The sequence below is a fragment of the Malania oleifera genome, chromosome 7, assembly GCF_029873635.1.
Source record: "Malania oleifera isolate guangnan ecotype guangnan chromosome 7, ASM2987363v1, whole genome shotgun sequence".
NCBI lineage: Eukaryota > Viridiplantae > Streptophyta > Magnoliopsida > Santalales > Ximeniaceae > Malania > Malania oleifera.
The window spans coordinates 110,668,806-110,695,348 of NC_080423.1; the positions used below are offsets into that span (position 1 = coordinate 110,668,806).

Genomic DNA, 26,543 nt, shown 5'->3' on the forward strand with positions numbered 1-26,543 from the left:
TTAAGAATCCCTAAAATTTCTAAACATCTAAATCCAAAAGCAACCACTAACATTCTTCCAATTGCTCTCAGATCCACGCACACTAAACCATAAATGAACCATAAAGAGCTAGGAGTATATTCTAATGTGCAAAGGGGCGCATATTCCAAAAGTGCACAAAAATTTATTTCAAATATTCCAGTATTGCAAATGGTAGCTCATTCCTTACAGTGACTATTTGCACAAAACAAGATCATAGTGCAACATTCCGGGAGAAAAACGTTAATGGTTTGTCGTGACTTTTTCGGAGTTGCCAGCTGTTCTAGAAAAATCATCGAAAACCCTCGATAGATTTCTATTTTTGGCTGCGAGACAAACTCCAAAATTCCAATTTTCTTATTGTACTTTACTCCGCTATGCATCCTATATCCGATTGCTCCTACAACACCCAGCCTACCCATTCCTATCCTCATCCTACTTTGTACCTATACTCTAATAATAATCAATCCTAAAGTCTACAGAATCTATATCCTAATCTCTGATACCAATTGTAACACCTTAGTATTTTTTTTTTTCAATCAAATACCTTTGATACCATAATAAATATAAGGTCAACCAAATCAACCTGGACCCAAGGTGGGGTACCAAGGGTACACTTGTCCACATTCATATATTGTCTACACAACGGAAAACATAACACATCCAAGTTTTAGGTACAATACTAGAGTACTATATTCTCCCAAAAATATACAGACCAACTCCCTAAAGTCATCAGACCCCCAAAGTTTATACAAACATATATCCAGTCCCAAAATAAAAACATACCCTGACTAATGGAAATCTACTCCTCCTCTATCATGGAGTTCGGTCCGCCTAACGCCCTAAATTTCTTAAAATGTTTAAGATCTATGGGGTGAGACACCTCTCAGTAAGTGGGAATAAATTATTATCAGTGTGTGACAATGAGTTTCAGTGTATCATATCATGTTTATAAAAATATTAATTTAACTAAGGTATCATAGGAATCTGTACTCATATCCACAAACATATATGTATATTTGTAATCATATACTTTTCTCAAAAATATAATCATGCTCAATAAATATTTCTATATACAAAGTATCATATTTGTTAAAGTACAATCATATGAGTGTATCACGTCTGTAATGAGGAAACCCATTCATATTATCGTCATGTAATAACCCCACATGACTGGGTTGTGAAACCCAAAGGCGGGACTTCATCCTGGTTGGTCTACCAGGCTAAGTCAAAATACCTCGTCTGTAGTACGATTGGCCCACCGCAGCCTGGTCCGGACCCAGGGGCAGTCAACATCTCTCCAAAGGTCCAATCAACTTCCAATACCTAGACGCTCCCCGAGCTGTGTGGTTGCACTAATTCAATCTCTAGCAAAGGTACCATGCTCTCATATTATTAATCAATCAGGTTCTCATTTCCATCACTCATTTTACATAAAAATCTATTTTCCCAAAAGCTTTCATTTCTTATAAACATGCCCAAGCACATGAGTATCCATGTGTAACACATCTCGTTTGTAACTCATGGCGCTTAAGCTTATTAGTATCCATGTACACGCAACACATCTCGTCTGTAACTCGTGGCTGTTCATCATATTTATCAGTATAAAACTATCTTGATTCTGTATATCACATATTATCATATCATGTCTGATAAAAACATGTTTGTATAAATCCCATTTCAACATATATATCTGTCTCAAACATATCAGTATATTACTCATATCATCATATCTGTTTATATCCCCACATAAACCCCATTCCCTCATATAAAATATTCATAGATTTATTTTTCAATAATCAAAATTATTTCTCACGCCACACATATTTCCAATAATATTTAACCATTTAATAATTATCCAGTAACACATTGGATATTTCCAAAACTACCATTTCACATATATATACCCGATAAGTTAGAAAATTCACATATATATTTTTTTCATATCATACTTTAATTTAATCCTTTAATTTTGAGAAACTTCTCACATAATTTAGTTCTCCTTACCTAAGTTACTGAGAGACCTGCTAAAATTCCTAATTCCACGCCCACAGCATTCAAAGTTCAAAACCCTGAAATCATTTTTCCCTAGTTCAATCAATTCAATCTCAGAATAATAATTATTTTAATATTTCCTAAGCATACACACTCCCAATAGCTAATTAAATTTTAAGAATAATTAAAGGATATAAATTCATTATCCTCATCCTAACCTTGGAGTGATGCATAGGAAACTCAAATTAAAAATCTGCTTCGATTAAAATGACGAGGATTGGCGCTAGGACCTCGTGGTGTTGTCTGATCGTCGATTTGGCTAAAGATTTGAGAAAAATTAAGGAGAGAGAGAGAGAGAGAGAGAGAGAGAGAGAGAGAGAGAGAGAGAGAGAGAGAGAGAGAGAGAGTTTATTTTATCCTATGAGTAGTGCCTATGACGCCCTAATCATGAATCCACTCCGATTAAAATGTTGGTAGCTGAGAATGAAACCCAGTGATATTTTCCATTATTCAATCGACGCACGTTTGACCGAGGAAATTGAGGAGAGAGAGAAAGAGAGAGAGAGAGAGAGAGAGAGAGGCTGAGGGGAGAGAGAGAGAGAGAGAGAGTGACAGCTTGAGGGGGGGTTCTCTCTGTTTAATTTCTAATTGAAATCATCTTGAAGAATTAGGATGATTCTTTCTCTTTATATATCTATATATATATATATATATATAAAATATTATATTATATTATAAAATTTAATAATTATCTAATTATATAATTTTTAATTAATTTATTATTATTATTATTATTTTTTTTTTTACACTTCCATACATATTATTTTCTGGGATGTTACATAATGTTTCATTTTCATACACATTTTTTTTTTTTCCAATTAGAAAATTCAGAGTTAGAGATAATTTTTTTTTTCCTTTTTTCAGAAATGACAACCCCCTATTTACCAAAATGATTAGCTACGAGTGGATTCAAAATGCAAAATTAAACCATTCCATTCCTTGGGAAAGCAAAAAGGCTTTGGCTTGGTGGTAGGATGGGAATTTTGCAAATACTCCTCATGATACTGTCACATTTTTCTCATAAACATAAAAATGAGGGAATTTTTTTTCCCCTCGGGTGACATTGTAACACTGGTCATTTTCACACATTTTCCGGGACAAGAAAAAAAAAGGTCTATGTAAAGCATCTTTTTATGGAACATATATTAAATTCAAAAAGCATACTAGGTATAATTGATGGTTGATTTTTATCTTCTGATAAATCTGCAAAGGAGGAGTTGGCAAAGACGAACTCATTCTAGTCATTGAGTCTCTCACATATCTTTCAACACCATTTTCAGGCCTGCGAGCAAAAAGCAAAGATTGTAATGATAATAAAAATCCAAGACCAGAGCCATTTATTAGTGCCCCACTCCCCAACTTCCAATGCCCTCCATTGAGCTCCCCCAAGCACTTCTTTCTCTCTGGGTGCTTTGTCCTAACCACATCTGCTTCTTCATTGCTGCAAATCATGTATTCTCAGAAATGGGAAGCCATGGCAATGGCAGCAATAGTGCTTCACTTAAATTTCTTCATGGAGGTTAAGTCCTCCTCACTTTCTCAGTGTGATAAGATTACTGAGTTGCCTGGGCAACCCCATGTGGGATTTCAACAGTTCTCAGGTTATGTCACTGTGGGTGCTAAGAATGAAAGAGCTCTTTTCTACTACTTTGTTGAAGCAGAAGAGGACTCAGCTTCAAAGCCCCTGGTCCTCTGGCTGAATGGAGGTTTGCATCTTTTCACTTCGATTGCTTTGAAAGTTCATTGGGAAGAGAAAAGTGTACAATGCAGGAATGGCTGCTTTTCCAATGTGGGTTGGTCATTACTTGAAACAAACTGTTTGAAAACATTTTAAAGATGTTTTGCCATTTTGGCATGTTTCTTGTAGGACCTGGTTGTTCATCGGTGGGAGTCGGCGCATTCTCAGAGAATGGACCTTTCAGGCCAAAGGGGGAGGTTCTTATCACAAATGAGTATAGCTGGAACAGAGGTATGAACATCATAATTTTTCTCTGTTTTATGGATAGCATGGAAGCATTCTAAATATTCGTGTTTTTGCATTCACCGGATATTGCAGAGGCGAATATGTTGTATTTAGAGACACCAATAGGTGTGGGATTTTCTTATTCAACTAAAATTTCTTCATATGAAGCAGTGAATGATAAGGTGACAGGTGTGTTCCAGTATCACTAACTTCTGCACTTCTTGTAATAAAAGATAGTAATCCAAGTTCTGCATCCGGTTACAGTCTTTCGATGTCTGCATAATAAGCGTAAATGGATATTTTCACATGAAGATCAAGCCAGGGAACAATTCACCGAGTCTAGGCTTCTTTTTACTCATTCACTGCATACATAAGCTTTCTCTTTTAACATTTATGTCCTTAAAAATTTGTCGTTGAAGGGTTTATTTGACTATCTCATGGATATTTTAACATAGAAAAAATTTGTCTGCTGAAGTTTTTTCCTTTAGAACACAGAAAATTAAGTTTATGGACAGCCTAATTTACTTTTAGATCAGTTTCTCTCTAAAGCTGTCTTCACATTTATTTTCTTTAGCCAGGGACAATCTAGCTTTCTTGCAACAATGGCTCCTCAAGTTCCCCCAGTACAGGCACAGGGATCTGTTTATTACAGGAGAAAGTTATGCTGGTAATTTGATTGTATAAACTCTACTTAAATATGGTGTAACTCAGCTTTATATGAGTGGTGATATGATTTTATTTTATGGTTATTCATACTAGGCCATTATGTTCCTCAACTTGCAAAGCTCATGATTCAACTCAACAAGAAGGAGAAGCTGTTTAACTTGAAAGGAATTGCTGTGAGTACTGCTAATGAAAAACCATACTTTGTGGCAATAAGGTTCCATGGTACTCGAAATTTGAAAGAATTTCTTCTGTTGCAGCTAGGTAATCCAGTTCTAGAATTTGCAACTGATTTCAACTCGAGGGCAGAGTTCTTCTGGTCCCATGGGTTAATATCGGATTCTACATATAAAATGTTCACTTCTGCATGTAACTACTCTCAGTATGTTGGCGAATACTACAGAGGCTCAGTATCATCTGTTTGTTCAAGAGTGATGAACCAAGTGAGTAGAGAAACTAGCAGATTTGTGGACAACTATGATGTTACTTTGGATGTATGTATTTCGTCAGTGGACTCACAATCCTTAGTCCTTAGCCCTAAGGTAACTCCCCCTCACGCCAAAAAAAAAAAAAAAATGTTTTTCCATTTGGGTTATTGCCTTTTTTAGATATGTAATTACCTAGTTTTCCTGGCAGAAAGTTACTGAGAAAATAGATGTATGTGTGGAGGATGAAACCGTGAATTATCTAAACCGGAAAGATGTGCAGAAGGCTCTTCATGCCCGTCTTGTCAGAGTCCATAGATGGGTTGTCTGCAGCAAGTAATTCTCTACACTTGTATGAAGAAGAAACACAAAATGAGGGGGAAAAAAAAAAGAAATTATGATCTGAGTCAAGAATTAAATAACTAAAACATGATTTCCAATATATGAGAAAGATTCTTAAGGTATGAACAATTTTCTATTGAGCAGCACGTTAATACTATGTTTCTGCTTCGTGAATCACAGTATTCTTGACTATGAGCTACTTAACATGGAGATACCAACTATCTCTATCTTGGGATCACTTACCAGGGCTGGAATTCCTGTCTTAGTTTATAGGTAAAAGAGAATTCAAAGCCTATAGCTGAAAATCTTAGTGAAATTCCCATAACCAGTTGAAATGAAAATACCCATCAATTCCTTTTTGCAGTGGAGATCAAGATTCTGTTATTCCATTGACAGGGAGCCGAACCTTGATCCATAGATTGGCAAGGAAGTTGGGACTAAACACAACTGTGCCTTATAGAGTTTGGTTTGCAGGGAAGCAGGTAAAGTAGAATTTCATATGTTTACTGAAAAAAATTACCTACAAAGGATAATTGCAGAACAAGAAAACGCTTTTCAACTTTAAAGTAGTTTTATTATGGGGGTCATCGTTTTGTTTTGTTTTGTTCCAGGTTGGTGGTTGGACTCAAGTTTACGGTAATACACTGTCTTTTGCCACCATCAGAGGTGCTTCTCATGAAGCTCCATTCTCACAACCAGAGAGATCACTTGTGCTTTTCAAGTCATTTCTGGAAGGCAAGCCTCTACCTGAAGAATTCCGGTAGACTAGTTGTGTCTGTTGTTGTAGTTCATTAAGGCTATCTTTCATTCTTCTGGAAGGGAAAATGAAAAGAAGAAAGTTTTGAGTGCATTTGTTTTCTTAGATATGCCAGAGTTTTGGGATCACTTGTGCTTTTCAAGTCATTTCTGGAAGGCAAGCCTCTACCCAAAGAATTCCGGCAGACCAATTGGCTCTGTTGTTGTAGTCCATTAAGGCTATCTTTGATTCTTCTAGAAAGGAAAGTGAAAAGAAGAAAGTTTTGAGTGCATTTGTTTTCTTAGATATGCCAGTGTTTTGGCATACTGAGGTGAGAAATATGGGGAAAGGTTAGCAATGTTCATGGCTTGGGATGTAAGAAAATGCTGCATAGAAGAAGTCTGTGATGAACATTTTCTTAACCTATTGAGAGGAGAAAACTGCCAACAGTAGTAGAGCAATCCAAGACAAGATTTTACCTATGGACAATAAATAAATAACCAATATGATCATAGGTCATGAACTCTTAAAATTGTTGGACAATAATAATAAAGAGATGCAAAGAATAGAGGGAATTGGAAGATAGATTTCATCCCTTATCACAATACAAAAGGCATGCAGAGAACATTCTTGAGACAACCCTTCACATTTCATGTTACTAATGCATTTGCTAATGAGGAAGCTGGTTGACGCACTTCCAAATTGTGGGTTGCCTTGAAATGAATAGGCCGTGCCTCGCCTCATGCGCAGGTAGGAGACTATTAATGCTTGTTAAGCCACTAGGCCAAGTAGTGTTTGTTGGAGAAACTAATTTGGTTGTATTGGGCACAATGACTGTAGGACAAAGGGAAATTACAACTAAGTAAATAAATGTACACGAAAGAAAATTACCGAAGAAGATCAGCAGTTTGAAGCACAGAGCGATATGTCATCCTAAAATCAAATTCACCACCACTACACTGCAGAAGATGCTCGGTATTTGGTCTCTAAGACTCGACAGCCTTAGGCAGTTAGCTGCACACTTAACTAGTGTCTTATGAACAGAACCCAACCTTAGCTTTAAGAGAAAATGTAACAGAAGTTTTTGACAGTAGAAGGAAAAGCACACGTTGCGTTGCTTGTGTCTCAAATGGTACAAAAGGAACCCCTACAATGGTCGAAAAAAATGCAGCAACTGCTTTAGAATTAAAATGATTTCTAAGTCTGAAAATAATTTCTTGTAAACTGCCAATTAAATTCAAACTGATGTTGCAGCATAGCTGGCAAATTAAAAGGTTATTTAAGTTCAAAAACCAATATTGCAAACACAAAGATAATTCAAATCTGTATAATTGGAACTTAACATGTTTGAATGTGCAAAACTGAAGAGCAAATGTTGCTGCAACAACTTTGGCATACTTAAATAAGCTTAATAGTATTTGACTGTAGTCTCTGTTAAAAATTCTGAGTGTTACTAGAGTAGACGTTCAAAATAGGAAAAAGAGACCTAAAGTTTGGAATAAATTTGGGCTCAAGATCCATGTGAGTGGAGCGGTGCCGGGTCGGGTGGTGCGCACAAAATGGGTCAACCCAAAGCCCACTCTATAGCCCAGCTTTCAAAAATAACAAATTAGAACTTTGATAAATTATGAGTAATACATTCAAATTCCAACAAAAATTTAGTTTGAAAAGATATGAGCAAGTACATTCATATTTATGAAGACACGTTTGTTTACATGAATAGTTTTCTATTTTTGTTGTTCTGTTTTTAGTTATTTTTTAAAAGATTAACCAAATTTTATGGTTGTCAGTTTTGGAAACATGTCACTAAAATAATTTAATACCCATAATTGGATTTTGCATATTCAATCATTCAATTTACACATAACTATTAATAAAATCAAAATAAAGCCATGCGAATTAAAAATAAATTAAAATAAAAAATCCAAAAAATTTCTAAATTTAAGAAAAAAAACAGTGAAATCCATTTAAATGTATTTTTATTGTTTCTACCTTCTCCATTGTCATGTCCAATAATATTGTTCTTGTAAAGTAAATTTTAAAATATAACAATTAAGTAAATTAGCTATAGTAATTTCTATTGTTGCCTTTCAATTTTATTTTCATAATTTTTTATAATAATACCAAACATTCCCTTATGAATGCAATTTGATTTGAAGATGCACTAAGACTTTCTACTATTGGATGTCACCAGAATCTATTTAATTTTATGTTAAAATGATTCATAAATATAATAAATCAATATTTTTTATTTCTTAGATTATTTAAAATCATGAAATAAAGCCAAATATGATTTTTGTTTAATAAAAAAAAGAGATGTGATATCTTAAATTTTTATTAAAAATGACCAATTTAATTTTTGTGTTTATTTTGATTGTTTAAATGTCAATAAATTTTTGCATTCTTTAGTCAAAATTTTTCAATCAAATTTGGGATTTAAATTTTCAAAATACGAATCTAGTTATTTTATATTAAAATTACTCTAAAAATTTAAAATAAGTTTATTTAAATTTTTTAAAATTAAAAAAAAATGAAAGGTGATATATTTTTTTTTTCAAAAAAGAAAGTGTGAAAATTTTTTATTTTCTTTAAATTTATATATTTTTTATACTTATTTTCAAATTTTAAAAACCACTGAATATGTTATATTAGAAATTATATCTAATTTTTTAAAACTTTAAATGAAAACTTTTTCATTAAGTGCTCTCATATTATGTGTGACTCTAATTAAATAGATCAATTAATTTTTAACTTATGATATTCTATGTTATATTGACCCTTAGTTTAAAAATGACTTTATTTCTTGACCTTTTTTCTTTATTTGATGTACAAAGGTTCACAAAAAACTTATGTAAATTGCATGATTTTATGCAAGTTGAAGATATGCTATTCTCTTTCAATTTCATTTTATACTGATAAATTTAAAATATTAAGTTGATATATTCTATTTTAACTATCATTAAAGTAATTTAAAATAATCAATGAATTTATAAATACTTGAAATGCCGATTGTTGAAGGTAAAAACTATTTTTTATTATATAAATTAAAACTAAATATTTTAATACTACTTAAAAAATAAAATATCAAAAGAATAGAATTCCTATTTTCTTAAATTTAATCTTTCAATAAGATATTTAAAATTTTTTATTTGGCATAATTTTTATGCTTATTATTAAGTGTAAAAGATAAATTTCTTAATTAAATGAGGGGGTTTGTGTATTCAAAATTGTGCTCAATTCAAACAAAATTTAAATTTTTACAATTTGTTATCAGAAAAAGACGAAAAATCCATGGAGTTATTACTTGTTAGCCAAGAACTTTTGCAAAATACAATATTATAATAATGTATTCAATATATATTTTTTTAAAAGGTACTTTTAATGTATATAAGAAATGAGTTTTAAAAAATTTACTAAGCTATACAAAAATTATTACTAAAAGGTTAGTCTCTAATGACTAAATAACTTTCAAATCATCTTTTTGAAGACGTCCTCAATTTACAAAAACAGTTATTTGTATCTAATCTATAATTATAAAAAATAAGTATTAATAATTAATATTGTTGATGTCGAACGATAGCTTGCTACTCTGACGACTCTTCTTATGTGCGAATGGTAGAACTTTGTGGTAATTTATGATACTTGTAAAATAAGGATAAATTCTTGAAAGCTCTTGATGGCAACCTAGAGGTTTCTCCCATACTTATTTAGAAGATTTCTTAAATGAGAGAGAGAGAGAGAGAGAGAGAGAGAGAGATTGTAATTTCTGATGGCATGCTTATCTTTTTTAGGGAATGAACCCCTCTTATATACTTACCTCCATGTGTGAGTGACTATATGCTAGCTTTTGTTAGGGGCACTTGAACCTACAACTATAGACAATTCCCATCTCTTATATGGATAGCTAACTTAAACAAACGATTTCTAGTTGTGTCATGCGAGTGGGGTGATTTTATTAGCCTTTTTAGTGTAGTCATAAATTTTGCATGTAACAAACTTGACTTGGCCCTCACAAGGGGGGCTACTCCCATGATAAAATTGACTTGTTCTCCACGTGGGGAGGCCTTTGTAGTCACACGGGCCAAATGTGGTCAACCTAACCAAACCCCACCTAGGAAGGTTTTTGTAGACCTTGTGGTTTGCACGTGACTAACCTAACTTACTCCTAGTTACCTAGAAAGGTCTTAATCTAACCTCCACTTAGGGAGGTCCTTACGGGTTATGTGGTTTGCATGTGGTAGACTTGTCTCTTAGATGAGAAATCCCTTATGATCATGTGAGGTTGTAAACTTGACTAGCCCCCGCCTTGGAGAAATCTTCATGATCATGTGAGCTGCACATGATCCCACTTAGGGAGATATTCACTGTAATACAATTCCCCACCCCCCTTCTATTTGGGGAAACTCATATTATGATGTGGTTTTGTGCGTCACAGAGTTGGCTTAAGGAGACTCTCGTTATCACATGCATTACGATCCCCTTATCTTGCCACACACACTTGAGAGGTTTAGTTTTATGATCAACACATAGCATGTGTCTTGAACTTTGAAAAATTCATTAGTCATGTGACTTAGAAATTTAGTCCTAACAAATATGACAATAAAAGTGGACCGGTAATCAAATAAATCAATTAGACACATTTAAACATATAACAAAAGTTTTATTAAATTAAATTAATTTAGTATATTTTGATAATCTTAACCTTGTGAAATTATTTGGCATAGTAATAATATAAAGAAGTTTTAAAATTAATGTAGTTTTTTTTTTTTTTTTTTTGGGTCATAATTTCGTGAACATGATCCTTTCCCTAAATAGCTGCAAAAAAAAAAAAAAAAACCGCCAGAGCCTGCTCATGTGCTGCATTGCTTCGCGGTATGAAAGCTGAAGGGTGTCTTCCATCTCGTTCAATTTACTTCTGCTTCTTCCTCCATCACCGGCCCCCCACAACTTCCACCACCGGCGGCGGCTATTGTCTCCCCGAGTAACGAGGAAGAGATCAGCATTCTCTTTCCCCATTCTATTTTTTTTCCTTTCTTTTTTGGCAATCTGAATCAGCGGGTGTTTCAAATTTCAAATTTCAGTTTTCAACATCATTCAACTGTAAATACAAAGAAAATTAGAAAAAGGAACAAAGCAAAGGGGGTTTATGGCCAAACTACAAAAGCAAGAGGAGCCTGCAAATGCAATCATCCACCCCCTCCAAGCCCAGGTCCACCAGGTGGCCATGCCCAGCTTCTCTCTCATTTTCTTTAATTTCCACCTCGAAAACGCATACCAAATCATTACATCGCTCTCTCTCTCTCTCTCTCTCTCTCTCTCTCTCTCTCTCTCTCTCTCTCTCTCTCTCTCTCTCATTTGGGTGTTCTGTAAAGTTCTGTGAACTGGGTTTTTATAGTTTGAGACATTGATTCATATGGTCTGCTCCCTAATTGCCTGTATTCGGAAGTTGCAGGAAAAGGTGGAAGAAGATCACAAAGAGTCTGACCTTGGATCTGAGGAACCAGACGCCCCTTTGCCTCTTACCGTCACTTCTCGGGTCAGTGTCTTTCTTAATCAGATACACATATCATTTTCTTAATGTCATAGTTAATGGGCTGGGTTGGTTCTTTTTGACGTTGCACATGTTTTTTTTGATCATTTTGATGAGTATGGATTTGGATTGGGATTTTCAGGTGTTGTGCATGTTTCATTTTCTCAGTTTGATCAATTATGGGTTTGGGTTGGATGGATTGGATTGTTTTTTTGCAGTTTTTTTTTATAAAATGTTTCATTTTCTTAATTTGATGAATTATGAGTTTGGGTTAGATTTTTTTTTGGCAGGCGTTGTACGCGGTTCATTTTCTTAATTTGATGAATTATAGGGTTGGATTTTTTTTTTTCTGCTGCTCATTTTCTTAACTTGATGAGTAATGAGTTTGGGTTGGGTTCTTGCTGGTATTGTACATATTTCATTTTCCTAATTTGATGAATTATAGGTTTGGCTTGGATTGGTTTTTTGCTGGTGTTGTGCTTTCTGCATTTTCTTAATCTGGTGAATTGTGGGATTGGGTTGTTTTTACTTTTATTTTATTTTATTTTAATTTTTTTTTGCAGGTGTTGTGCATGTTGGGGGACATCACAGCGGGTCCTGCATATCGGTTCACTCAATGGTTGGAATTGGTTCGTAGACGCAATGGGAGACACCGCTCCTTTTGCTTCCCAAACCGCCCCCCAATGAAATTGTCCAATAACACTATGCCTCTGAGGTTCTTAATTTTTCCCTTCCCTTTCCTAGCTTGTTTATGATCTCACATCTCCAAAGCTGCTCTAACTAATTCAGCTCCGGTGTAAGATCACCATTATCTTCTTTAAGTGATGTTTTTGTCATTGTGATTAGTTAATAATTATTCTTCTTTTTAGAGATATGGGTGGTGTAGAGAATGACATGATTCCTTGTTCTTTATGTAACTGGCTAATATGCTGTTCCATATATATTATTTGAGTTGATGAAAGTCACACATGTTATGAATTATAGCAGTTGGCATGCTGGAAACTCATTTTATTTTATTTTTGGTTCTAGGGTTGATCAAATTCTGTTGTTTAAAAATTAATATTTTTAAGTTTGGAAGTTATGTTATTACCCATTGACTTGTGCATATATTTTTGTACAGAAAAGGCAAGGAACTGTAGTGCGATTTCTCAAGTTAAAAAATATTGGGTCTTGATAGTTTTGTAATTCGGTTTTATGGTGCCGTAGGATTTCATTGAAGTAGGACTTCTTTGATGGTGATTTGATTTATGACACAGTACATCGCCATTATTAAACACGAAGCATGTGGGGCTATCTTTATTTTTCAGGCCACCAGTTTTATCCTAACTGTTTCAAGATCGTTTCCAAGTTATGGTGAATGGGCTGAAAGTATTTGCGTTCCTTATCCCCTTTTATTTTGCATTATGTTCCTTCAGTTGGCATCTGTTGAGAGATTCTGAATCCAGATTGCATGCTCATAGATGATGAAATGATTTATTCTAGGCACGATGAATGCTAGGAGCAAAAGTTCCATGCTAGGAGCAAAAGCTCCATGCAGTGTCCTCATACACTAGCTGTATGATTGGGCCACTTGGCCATTGTTTTTGAAACATAATATGCAGTAACCACTTGGGACAGTTTTGGATTTTCAATGGTACCTTTGCTTTTGGATATATTTCATAATGTTGAGATTGTAGGTGTGGAGTCGTTGACAGCCGCACCAGCCTAGTCGCTAACTTGGACATTGAAGACCGGCGGCCACCTACTCTGCAGATTTTGCTGAAACTGCAGCCACCGTCTTTGAATTTGTCCCCTCCCTGTGTATATATATATATATGTGAGTGGTGTGTAGTGTGAGTGCTGTGAGTGTAGAGAGGTTGTACGCAGAGAGAATTGCAGTAAGAGAGAGAGAAAGAGAGAGACTGAGAGAGTTGAGCAGTGTGGCTCCTCCTCCTTATAATATTTCTCCCAGTATAGTGCAGTGGTGTGTGCTCCGTGGACATAGGTCGATTCCACTGAACCACGTTATATCTGGTGTTCCATTGTGTTTGTTTGTTTCTTCGTGTGTGATTGTTACTCCAGGATCCATTCTGCCCAACAATTGGTATCAGAGCTTGGTTGGAGTAGAATGTCAGATCGGAGAAAAATTCCCAGATTTTGAGCCTCTGTCCAATAGCTCAAAATTTAATTTTGAGGCCACCATCGAACTTCTCTCGTCGAGACGAAGCAAACGGTGTTAATTGGAGCTCCAAACAACTTTAGACAACCTCGCACACGCCTACACGCGCCGCCAACGTCCAAGGACGTCTCCATGCGCTCCTACGCGCCATCACACGCCGGCAGGTAGTTGGCGGCACCATCCACGTGCGTCCACGCGCAGGCGATTGACCGGCGAGTCAGCAGGAGGAAGAAGGCGGTCCACGTCAGTGGGACCTGCGCCCAATCAGCGCCACGTGGCGCCAAGTAAGCACCTAGTTAGCTGGCATGCCACCGCCACATCAGCCCGGGCCCATGCCACGTCAGCGCCACGTATGTAGGTGGACCCCATTGCCACGTCAGTCTGACACGTCATCATTGCCACGTCAGCATATTTGACCATTTTGACCGAGTGTTTGATCGGGCTTTTCGAAGCCATTTCGGGTCCGGTTTTTGAGCGACTTAAGTCATTTCTACAGTTTTCGACTGTTTCGGATCCAATCGTGCTATTCGTTTGAACTTATTCCATCTCTAGATCAACAAATCGAGATGTCGAACGAAAAGAGCTCTCAGATCGAGATGTTTGACGGCACAAACTTCGGTTTCTGGAAAATGCACATAGAGGATTATTTATTTGGTAAAGAGTTACACTTACCACTGATAGAGAAGTCAGAATCCATGAAGGAGAGCGAGTGGGAGTTGCTTGACCGAAAAGCCCTCGGAGCCATTAGAATGACGTTGTCGAAATATGTGGCGTTCAATATCAAGCTTATATCATCCACCAAGTCTCTGAGTTGTGGAGTTTGAGTTTGACACCACTTACACACACTCATGCACACCTTAGTCTTTACACACACTCATGTACACATTTTCACTCACAGCCATACACACGTTCACATACCTACATGCATATATACATACATCCATGCATGCACACATACATCATCATCCATTACATTATTCATTCATGCATGCCCATTCATGTACCATACATGCATGTTCATTCGTATCCATGCATACATATATTCATGCATGACATCATCTCATTATATGCATGCATGCCCATTCACGTACCATACATGCATGTTCATTCTTATCCATGTATACATATATTCATGCATTACATCATTATCTATATCGTTATTCATTCATGCATGCATGCATGCATATGCATGCCCATTCACGTGCCATACATGCATGTTCATTCTTATCTATGCATATATATATTCATGCATTTCATCATTTCATTATTCATTCATGCATGCATGCATGCATATGCATGCCCATTCACGCACCATACATACATGTTCATTCTTATCCATGCGTACACATAGTCATGCATTCATGCTTATACATGCCACACGCACCATGACACCACACACAACCCACGCGGAAGGCAATGTGTGTTGACTTGATGGTCTTGATTAGACCTTAAACAGGTTGACCCTTCCCCTTTGATCAGTTTTCTCCCCGAACCGATTGGGTCTGAACCGCAACTGAATCGGTTTAGTTTGTATTATTATTATTTTAATAATTCCAAAATTCGCGAAAAATCCACAAAAATCATAAAAAATGTCAAAAAAATCACAAAAAATCAGGAGAAAAGTCTAAAAATATTTTTGACTTGATTTTTATTGTTTTTGCTTAATTGTCTTTGTGTTATTTCAATTAAAAATAAAAAAATCACAAATCAAATCTTTGAAATCAAAATTGTTTTTATACTTGGAAAAATCACATAAAAATTTAGAAAAATAATGGAAAAATTCATAAATCCTTTGAGGTCAGAAAAATGTTTTTACTCACTTTTTCCCAAATGAATCCCAAAAACCTCCCGGAATATTATTTTTCATTCTTAGAAAATTCTTTAGAGATTTCAAAAATCCGGGAGAGTATTTTGTACTCTATTTTCTCGATTTTCCCTTTCCGATGATTTAAAAGGGAGGTATGAGCTCTTCGGAGTACAATATGCCCCAATTCTGTGGGAATATTTATATAGTATTTTATTTTGTGCATTTTCTTTGATTTTTTTGAAAGGGAGTAAAATAAGAAGGCCTATTAAATTTATTTTGGGATAATTTTCGATTAGTTAGGTACCGTTCATAAGAATGGGCGCGTAGGCGGTGCTAATACCTTCCCCTCGCGTAACCAAACTCTTGAGCCCGACTCTGGTAGCGTAGACCGATTCTATTCTTAACCAGGTAGTAAGTGTTCTAACCACACTTCAAAAGGTTAGTGGGGACTCTATACACTTTTTTTTTCCACAAAAATCACATTTTTAAAACCACACACTTCATTATCATTTTTGGGTCGTCCTAAGTTCGCGTCCGGGAATGTTGTGACATACTTCACACAGTGAGTCGTACAAAAGAAAGAGTCAAGAGCATACATCTTTACCAAAGAATGAGGACAGAATGTAGAAATTGACTGAGCCTACCCAAAGAAAGCTTTCAAGTGGATGACGAAATGAGAAAATCAAGGGAGAAGACCGTTGCACTTCAACATGGATGACTTGGTGCTTGTTAAGCGTAGGCGTGAACAAATCAGGTCACTACGAGGTCGAAATAGGAGACTACCTCGCAAATATAAAGGACCAGTCCCCATCTTGGCAAAATTCGGGAAGGCTTCTTACATGGTTGATCCTCTGACTTGGATAAAAGTGTATTCAATGTTTCAACTTTCAAGTAAGCTGCCTTAAGCCATTTGACGTTGATATTGAAGATCCAAGCAGAAATTAGTCAATTAAAGCACCAATGAAGACAATGCAACTAGACAAAAGAGAAGTTGAAGTTATCCTTGCTGACACATAGTTCACTTCATCAAGGTAGAAGCGGCACAAGTTCTTAGTGAAGTGGAAAGGCCTTGGAGACGAAAAAATTAACTGGATTTCAGCAAAGAGAAGCAACTGTTTGTAGACCAAGTTAAATAATATCTATCTTCAAAGTCTATGAGGACCTTGACTACATAAGTGGGGGAGTGTCACGAGTCAAGTTTGTTCAAGGCATTATGCTTGCCTGTGACCACTTACCTTGTGTGCATGGGATGGTTTACCATTATGTAAATACTATTATAGGTTTTTTGCTTTGATTGTGTTTATGTCCTAGTGTAAAATGGGAGTATGACTCTTTCGATAGTTTGATGTTTCCTAGTGATAAAGCTAAAATAGCATATAAAGCTCTTTAAAGGGAGGGTGTGTGTTCATCAATCTTGTAAAAAAAAGGGTAGCCCAGTGCACAAAGCTCCCGCGTATGCGGAGTCTGGGAAAGGGGCGGTCTTGCTACCCTCTCTAAACATACGTTGCTTACGGAGGTGTTTGTTAATGAATTGTGTTGCTTCAATGTTTACCGCTTGCTTTTCATTTGCTTTCATGAATTTCTTTCTGTTTATGGTTACTTTACATTCAAATGCAGCGAATGTGTGATCCCAGTAAACCGCACTCTTTGGCTGACTAGTTAAACAAGAGCGCTTTAGCTCATGCTGCATGTCCCTTCACAAGGTGTGAAGTACTCGGTCTGTGGCACCTAGGGCTATTATTGAGGTTTGTAGATTTCATGGCCTAGCTAATTTTTATGGGTGATTCATGCATTTTGGCACCATCATGGCTCTTTTCACTTAGTGTTTTAAGGAAGGGGAGTTGTTAGACCCCTTTAGCTGCTAGAGCTTTTAGAGAGGTCAAGAAGAATATGAGTGAAGCACATTTACTTAGGCATCCACACTTCAATAAAGTCTTTGAGGTGGCTTTTGATGCCTCTGGGATAGGCATAGGTGGGGTTTTGAGTCAAGATGAACACCCTATAGCATTTTTCAATGGAAAAAATCTTATATGCTTAATAGAGCACATGTGATAATGAGTTTTTTTCTATGGTGAGATCCCTTCAACATTGGAGGTATTACTTGTTACCCAAGAGTTTGTACTCTTTCTTGACCACCTTGCTTTGCGATATTTGAGCTCATAGAAGAAATTGAGTGCGTGCGAAACATGCTGGTAAGGTAGAGTTCATTAACGAGTGCACTTTTGTTTTTTAGTATTGTTCCAATGTTGAGAATAAGGTGGCTTAGACATCTTTAGAGAGCTCTTATTTCAGAAATTGTATGTTGGGGTGGGGGGTTAGTTGGTCATTTAGGAAGGGAAAAAACCATTGCCTTGGTCAAGGATAGGTTTTATTGGCCTTCTTCTGAAGATGGATGTTGCTAGGATAGTGTCTTAGTGTCATACTAGTTACTTAGCCAAATATAGGAGACACAATGTTGGTCTTTATGCTCCTCCTCTATTGCCATATATACTTGGGAGACACCTAAGTATGGTGTTCTTAGACTCCCCAAAATAGCCTGGGGACATTATTCCATATTTTTTTGTTGTTGATAGATTTTCCAAGATGGTACATGTTATCCCGTGTGATAAGACTTCTCATGCATTTAATAATGTGGCTAAATTATTCTTTAAAAAGGTCATCAAATTCCATCGTTTTCCAACTTTCATAGTGTTTGATAGGGATATCAAGTTTTCTAGTTATAGAAAATACTTTGGAAAATGTCCTGGACTTGCTTAATGTTTTCTTCTACTTGCCACTGCCAAACTGGTGTAAGAGGTTGTGAATCATAATCTTGGCAACCTACTTAGATGAGTAGTAGGAGAACAACAGGGCAACCTATTGCTAAGTTTGGTTATAATAATTCCGTGAATAATTGTGTGGGTATGTATCCTTTGAATGTGTATTCCGTTTCAAACCACATGCTCCCATTGAATTTGTTCCTTTGCCACTAGATGTCCGTATTTTAGAGTGTGCTAAGTCTTTTGTTCAGCACATTCATAAGTTGCATGTTGAGGTTAGGCAAAAACCTGCCATAAGTATATGGATTACAAACTTGTTGTAGAAGTGCATTGTAGAGCTAGAGACTTTAATGCAGGTGATAGTGTCATGATTCACTTTAGACATAAATGCTACGCTATAAATTCATTTTAAAAGATCCATACCCATGCCATTGGCCCCTTCTCCATCCTTAAGAAACTTGGACCTAAGGCATATTTATTTGATTTGCTTACTCATATGACCATTAATCCAGTTTTATGTGGAGGATTTGACACCCTATTGAGGCACCTTCGAGCCTTTTGATTTGCCATCTAGTGCTCCTGCAGGGTCATCCACTCCCCACTCCCTAGCATCCTTCTATTTCTAAGCTGTAGGGGATGGTGAAGTCTATCTTCGATGATGAGTTTGTGATGTCTCCTCTGGGTAGTGTTCGACAATACTTGGTGCGGTGGGGAGATCGTCTCGGTCAGATGCTACGTGGCTTACTGAGGATGCTGTTCATGAGAGTGCTCTTGAGTTGTTAAGACTCATATTTACAGTCACACTCTCTGGAGCAGAGATGTTTTCAGTCGAGGAGTATGCTAGAGGACTACCTACATCTTTTAGGCTGCCCACCCATCACACTTATTTTAGGCGGGATTTAGGAAATTCTATTTGTATCAGATGTTCCTATGAATTGTGTAATTTCTTGTTTTATTGAGAGGTTTTAGATAAATATTTGTTTTTAGTAGTGAGTATAAACACTAGTTTGTAAGTTACTTGGGCAATTGTTGTTTTAAATAAGATAGCAACTGCAGTTTCCCTCTCTCTCGTGCAGCCTCCATTTCTTATCGTTCTCTGTTCTGTTGATAATTCTCTCTCTCTCTCTCTCTGTTCTTCATTCTCTTGCTGTCCTCTATTCTGTCCCTGCCTCCTGCCTGCCGCATTTTATTTCCCTATCCTTTCATAATTCTTCTTCTTTTCTTCTTTCTACTCTCCCATAATTCTCTCAAGTCTCCCTCTATTTCTGATTTCAGTTGCTGTTAGATATCAGGGAGGCTTTCGCTTTGTTTGGCAAACTAGTTATCTGGTGGCTTTTTGTTGTTTCTTGGAAGTTCGTGAGAGGGTTTTTCAAAGTTTTTGGGCTGTCTGTGTGACTTATTGGATGGAAATTTGTGTGATGAGGGTAGGGGAAGTTTTTGGAGTAAGGGTTTGACTGGAGAGGTAAGAGGTTTTTGTCTTTGTTCCTGGAGTTTCCAAAGGTGGTGGTTACCTTCGAATTGGGAAGAACTTAGCACAATGTGAAAGTTTTTCTTCTTGTTGATGGTCAAGGTAGCAATAGATTAGCAATGATCATTCTTGGAGTCAAGTAGTTCTAGGGAAAAACGAAGATGCAGGAGATTGTCTAATTAATGCTTTGGAGGATGTGTTTCTATATTCTAAGAAAATTTTTGGTCATTGTAGGGGGTAGATGTTGGGCTTTTGTGGAGCCTAGTTGTGTTTTAATTTGGATGACGACCCGATCTCTATTTAATTAGAGATTTCTATCCTAAGGCTTAGTCCATGGCAACGCCCCCGGGAAAATTTTGGAGCCCATTCGGAATGGAACCCTAGGCACAACATATAAAAAGGATTGCTTTTGGGTGATTAGGGTTCGCGTGGTTGTAGCTGCGAGAGAGCGAGAGGGAGAGCATTGTATCACCGCACTCTCTGTGTTTTCTTCCTGATAATATTGAAATCCCTGCAACTCCGTGGACGTAAGCAAAATTGCCGAACCACGTAAATATTGTCTTGTGCGTGTGATTGATTTTTCTTTGGCGTCATTTTTCTCTATTTTGTTTCTCACAGGTTTCGGGAATTTGTTCTTTATTCCCAATAGAAGATGCAAGGGAAAGTGCTTCGGCCTTTTTCACAAGGAGTGAACAACAACAAGATGAAGAGGCAAGGGTTTCGGATGGGGGGAAGATGGTTCCTGAAGCGTCTAGGATTTCCTTCATGGAAGATGATAAATTGAAGGCTTCTCCTAGGATGAATTCTAGATAAAGTTGACGACTTTGTTAAAATGCTGAGTATGTTGAGCAGGTCCATAAGCAGATTGGAGAAACTAGGCCTGTTTAAAGCCCAAGATTTCCCAGCTCATTCTCAGGGGTCATTTGATGGCCTCTAAATAGAGGTTGGGTACTTAATGTGCCAAAATTCAGTGAACTGGTGTTGTTTGGTCAGCCTCTTGTAGAGGGACAGATTGCTATTCCTGACTAGATAAAGGTGGTGCGGTGATTAAAAGCGGATTGCCTCTAGGAGAATCAGCAATCTCTCTGGTGCTGATTTGGCAAGAGCACAAATTAGAAGCTTTTTTGACTTTTTTACCCTTAAAAAATAACACAAATTACACAACCTTGGCTCTCCTCCCACGATCTCCCAAACAACTCATGCCCTGTCTCTCCAAGCTCTCACGTTTCCGGTCTCTCCATCACTGAACAAGCACCTTTGGTGTTGTCTCTCTTTTGTCGACATTCTCCTTGCTCCTCCGACATCGGCATATTCTTTCCTCTCTTCTAGTTCTCCTTCTTCCTTTCATTTATGTTCTAGTTTTTTTTTAATTTTTATTTTTCTAGTTATGCTTTTGTTTATCTACTACTGCAGAAGTTCTCAAAAAATGATTTGGGAAGGTCCCTCTTGCTTGAATTATCCTCGACCAGTGTGGCTTTCAGTTTTGGAAAGACTCAAATATTCTTTTGCATATTAAAATGAACTTTGCTCTTTGATGAATCCAAGTTCACAGTAGCAAGAGGCCATAAATGCAATAGATTTTTAACTCTCCCACTTCCTTTGTGGGGATTTACGAAGATTTTTCTATGTACATATAAAAGATCAAAATGTTAGATCTATTTATGGAAATTATAAAACTGAGATTTTTGCAGAAGAAAGGTGAAAAAAATGGAGAAAAAGCAAGTATTTAGTTGAAGTGTTAATTAGAAAAAAATATTTTCTTATTATGTTTCACAATAAATAATATTTTATGTTTTAAAGTATTTATATTAGCAAAGATTTCCAATTAATGTTTTATGTTTTATTTTTGAGACACATTATTTTATATATATATATATATATATAAATTGATCTAAAAAAATGTTTATTAATTTTAACAAACAGGTTTTCTCTTATAGTTTAAAGGATTAAAACTGGGAAAATACATATATCCAGAGGTTAATTACCATACAACTAAAATAATTCAGCATTCAGATTCAGAAATTGGTTCCAATTATATTCAAACCCGGTTCATAGATTCAGAATTGCATTCAGCATTCAGTGCTAATCGCTAAATTTTATCAAACATCCCCTCAGTCTACCCTTTTGAATGGAGCCCATATTCATCTTAATAACATACAAAATATGCCATTTTTAATTATGGAAAAAATTTCAACAGGTTTATTTAAGGAGAAGCATTTAGTTGATATCAACGACTTGTATTTTGGTTGAGCACTTCTACCTTTTTCTTTTTTCCATTATGCCTTCACACATTTCCTTGATGATGCAGAATGTGTACATAGTTTAAAGAGTTTTGAATTTGCAACTATTACATTTTTGTTTTTTTTAATGTTTGTTGAAATGTTTTATAGAATGCCAAATTTTTGCAGAATAACATAATCTATTTTACATAGTTCTCGTCATGATTGTCATTCAGTGCAGGAGAATCTAATGTTGATTCAAAAACTTCTCTGCCATCAGAGCAAGCAGTTGAAATCAGTTTGTGGGAAAGATTTGGCAAAGCTGCTATTCTGGACATCGAGTCTAATTCCTTTTCTTGGGACATGCTTTCTTCTCTTCACCGAACTGAACATAGCTGCAGCACTGATCATTCTGAAGATGAACTGAATAGAGCACTTGAGGTAGGTAAGCTATTTTCCCTAGTTTACATAGGTATATTGTCATATTCTGAAGTTATGCCATGAATTATATTTGGAAGAATGCAACAACTACAACAAGAAGAAGCAAGCCTTAACTTTCACTAGGTGGAGCACTACATGAATTCTCTTCTGACATTGAGAAATGTAGGGTTTATCAATTCCATACTATCTCAGCCAAGTTATCTAGGTCTACCCCTCCTCCTCCTACTGCCACTCATAGTTGTTAGAATCTTACGATTTTCGATTCGATTCATACAATTCATATCAGTTCCACACCAAATTGATTCAAATCTTACTACCGAATCTAAAAACATCTGAATCATTGCCGAATATATCGATTCACCTTGTGGATCTAACTAATTGATTTGAATCTATCGATTCACACAATTTTGGACCTATCATATCTTGACATTCTCAACTAGTTTAAACCGCAAAAAACAACATTTTTTTTTCTTTTATTTTACATGATTACCTCCATCCCTTGTCTATGCCAATTTTGTGCGAGAAAAGAGGAGAAAATAGAACTTTAGGTCTAATGTTGACTTCACAAAACTGTTTCTTCACTCATAGAGGGTTATGATGCTTTGCCATTGAGAAGGAGCCAAACACTCATTGGCTAAGGTATTACAGGTGGTACTCATGTTTCATTGTATTTCAAAGATTCAAAGTTGGTTTTTCACTTTGTTCAATTATTATTGTTTTTTTAGGTTAATTGTTTTTTTATTTTTTATTTGAGAAAGAATATGCATGAAATATTATCTTTTTAATTGTTAATAAACACTGGAAGTTCAGTTTTGTATTATTTTTTCTTGATTCCTTCTCTAAAACAGCACAAAAATTTATTTTTATTAATATTCTTGACTCATTCCCATACTTTTCATTTGTCTAGGGAAAGCATAGACATGAAATATGATTTTTTTTTTTATTGTCAAATTTCAAATATATTTTACTATTTTTCTTCTTGTTTGTATATCAATATATGCATGTCATTTACAGTTGATTTTGGAAATTTGTGCTGAATCTTACGATTCAATTTGATCCTTGATTCCCAAAATTGGAATTCTGATTCATGATTCAAATCTCGATTTGACAACTATGCTGCCACTAACATTAACTAGCTTGCGCATTACTCGTTATTGAGTATTTTGGCCTACATTGCAAGTACTGACCATCTTAATCACCCTTTCTTTATCTACTATATGTGCTATGACTAGGGGTGTAATCGGTTTATTATGGTTTGGTTATTGGCCAAACTGAAAAACTAACTGAATGTTGCGGTTTTTAGTATTCCCAAACTGAAACTGAAATTGAAATAGAACCGAATTTATTATCCTTTGGAGAACCATATTAAATGGACCAATCATGTATTAACATACTAATAAAGTAATTATATTAATTCTTATATATAATTAAATTTAAATCGGTTTTTTTTTTTTTCGATTTTTCGGTTTGGTCATATTTTGGAAACCAAAACCAAAACCAAAACCAAAAATTTACATTTGCTAAGATCGAAACCAAATACCGAAAAAGCGAACTGCTTGTGATTTCGGTCTAGTTTTGATCCGGTTTTTTGGTTTTTCGGTAATTTTTGTACACAGTCCGACTTTTTTCACACCGTTATGAAGGGCTGTGCGGCGCTAGCTAAAACACTCTTGTTTAACTAGCCAGCCTATCGTTTACTAACATTCATCCACGAAGCACTTTCATTAACATTCATTCAGATAGCAGCGGAAACAGTAATCAATTCATGAAAGCCGTGGCAAGCAAGCAGTATACATTGAAGTAAACGTAATTCATTAACAAATCCTCCGTTGACATGGTGTACTTAGCGAGGGAGGCAAGTAGGCTGAGCACATTGACAATTGCTAGTGAGTTTTACAATGACTGATGAACACTCACCCTCCCCTAAAGAGTTTTTTATGTAATTATCATCGTGGCACTAGGAAACATCAAAGTGACCGAGGAGTCATATTGCCTTATCTGGCTTACAAAGACTCTACTAGCATAAAATAACCCTACACTAGTATTTACATGATGGAAACCCATCCCAAGCACACGAGATAAGCGGTTACAGGCAAACATAATGCCCTGAACAAGCTTAGCTCGTGACATTCTCCCCCACTTATGCGGTCGACGTCCTCGTAGACTTTTGGCGGTAGGTACACTTCAAATTTGTCCACGAATGGTTGAATATTTTCTGCAGAAATCCAGCTGATTTCTTTGTCATCAAGGCATTTCCACTTCACTAGGAACTTTTGCTGCTTCTTCCTTGAGGATATGAACTTTCTGTCTGCAAGGATCTCTTCAACGTCATGTTTGTCAGGTTGCATTATCTTCAACTCTACTCTGTTGAACTGACTTCTGCTCAGGTCATTGATGTTGGCGTTGAACGTCTTGAGGCAGCTGATATGAAACTGCGGTCTTCTCCCTTTATCTGCCCACTTCTTCATCTGCTCAAGCTCTCTCCAGATAGGCTTGGGCAAACTTTTCATTCTGTCTCCCTTCACTGGTGAAGATGTACGCCCTGGGACTCTTTCGTCTGTACGGCTCGCCCACTATGTGAGGTAACAGAGGCAGCTGGCTTGTAACAAGCTCAAAGGGGCTCTTGTTGGTTGTTGAGTGCCTTTGGGTGTTGCCACAGAACGGAGCCACATCAAGTAGTTGCACGCCATTCTTCCGATTGTCATTAACAAAATGGCACAAGTACTCATCTAGCAGCTCTCTGAATCTCTTCATCTGTCCGTTTGTTTGTTGGCGAGAACTCGAAGAGATGTCAATTTGTGACCTGAATATCTTGAAAAATTCTATCAAGAAGTTGTCAGTGAACATTAAGTCTCAGTCACAAATAATAACTTGGGGAACACCCCAATGTTTCACAATAGTCACAAGGAACAATTGTGTCGTCTCCTCTGCCGAACAGTACTTTGGTGCGGCCATGAAAGTATCATACTTCTTCTGCTCCCCCTTGTCTTGTTGGCAAGTGAGACGAGTTTTGGTATAATCAACGACATCATCCCGCGTTTGCGGCCAATAATACCTCCCCAATAAACCTGTCATTGAAGTCATTCTTCGCAAATTTCCCTCAACGAACTTCCTGCAGTATTTAGTAAGGCCAAGAAAGGAACGCAACTCCTTCACTGTCGTGGGGATCTTCCGTTCTTGAATCATCCTTACCTTCTCCATACCCCTCCGGATACGACCTTGTTCAACCACTTGACTAAGGAATTTGTTGCTCCGCCGAGCGAAAGAAAATTCTCCTTCTTCACGTCCAGACTATTCCCCTCAGCCTGTTGAACACCTTCTATAGATGCTCTTCATGTTTCCTCTGAAACAACACCGATACTCCTAACGGTGTTTTGGAAGGGTGAACACATCCCGCTTCCAATTCATCAAGTTGTTTCCCCAACTCTACTATCTCAAGAGGTGCAATCCGACATGACCCTTTAGCAGGTGGTTTCACTCCTGATAACAACTCGATCTTATGCTCCACAGTCCGTCGTGAAGTCAAATTGTGAGGCAGCTTATCCGGTAACACCTCCTTATACTCATCCAACACCGCTTGGATGGTCGTAGGCTCCAGCTCTTGGCCTACTTCTTTTTCTACCACCACCGTGGCTAGACGTGTCTACTCACCTTGACCCAATCCCTCATTGAGTTGTATGGCTGAAAGGGACTTCCCGTCGTCTCCTTTCGTTACAACAACTTGCACCATGCACGAGTGATCTCCCATCAGACATAGGGAACCAGCCAAAGGCATCAGCACTGCCCTCGTGCCCCTGAGGAACTCCATTCCTAGAATGACTGGAAAGTCATCCAATGGCACCGTTGTGAAATTCGCATGACCTTCCCACTGTCCAAGCTTCACAGTAACTTGCTTGACTACTCCCAGAGTAGGTTAGGCTACAGAGTTAACTGCTTTCATGCGTCCTGTATCCTTCTCT

General features: G+C 36.7%; 2 protein-coding genes across 9 annotated transcripts in view; both read left to right on the top strand.

Annotated features, from left to right (window-relative positions):
• The first annotated feature begins 3,446 nt into the window (after positions 1 to 3,446).
• LOC131159919 (serine carboxypeptidase-like 45) lies at positions 3,447 to 6,618 on the top strand. Of its 2 annotated transcripts, XM_058115150.1 has the most exons (10): positions 3,447 to 3,779; positions 3,941 to 4,042; positions 4,130 to 4,225; positions 4,611 to 4,703; positions 4,796 to 4,875; positions 4,960 to 5,241; positions 5,336 to 5,460; positions 5,647 to 5,739; positions 5,831 to 5,948; positions 6,078 to 6,618. In XM_058115150.1, exons 1-10 carry the CDS (start codon positions 3,524 to 3,526, stop codon positions 6,228 to 6,230), a joined length of 1,398 nt encoding a protein of 465 aa, XP_057971133.1. In that variant the 5' UTR covers positions 3,447 to 3,523; the 3' UTR covers positions 6,231 to 6,618. The 2 variants fall into 2 exon arrangements, with proteins under 2 accessions (XP_057971133.1, XP_057971134.1); XM_058115151.1 differs by lacking the exon at positions 4,130 to 4,225.
• A 4,422-nt stretch (positions 6,619 to 11,040) lies between these two features.
• LOC131160521 (dual specificity protein phosphatase PHS1-like) overlaps positions 11,041 to 26,543 on the top strand; it is a 31,497-nt gene continuing 15,994 nt past the window's right edge. For 3 of the 7 annotated variants that reach the window (XR_009138079.1, XM_058116294.1, XM_058116296.1), the window contains exons 1-4: positions 11,054 to 11,420; positions 11,655 to 11,738; positions 12,296 to 12,447; positions 22,380 to 22,584. Coding sequence is in view for 6 of the 7 variants with exons in the window: in XM_058116294.1 (XP_057972277.1) it covers positions 11,349 to 11,420; positions 11,655 to 11,738; positions 12,296 to 12,447; positions 22,380 to 22,584 (513 nt within the window). In the remaining variant the exon portion in view is untranslated. Of the gene's footprint in view, positions 11,421 to 11,654; positions 11,739 to 12,295; positions 12,448 to 22,379; positions 22,585 to 26,543 lie in introns of those variants that run through there. The other 4 variants (XM_058116293.1, XM_058116295.1, XM_058116299.1 and 1 more) reach the window with 3 other exon arrangements.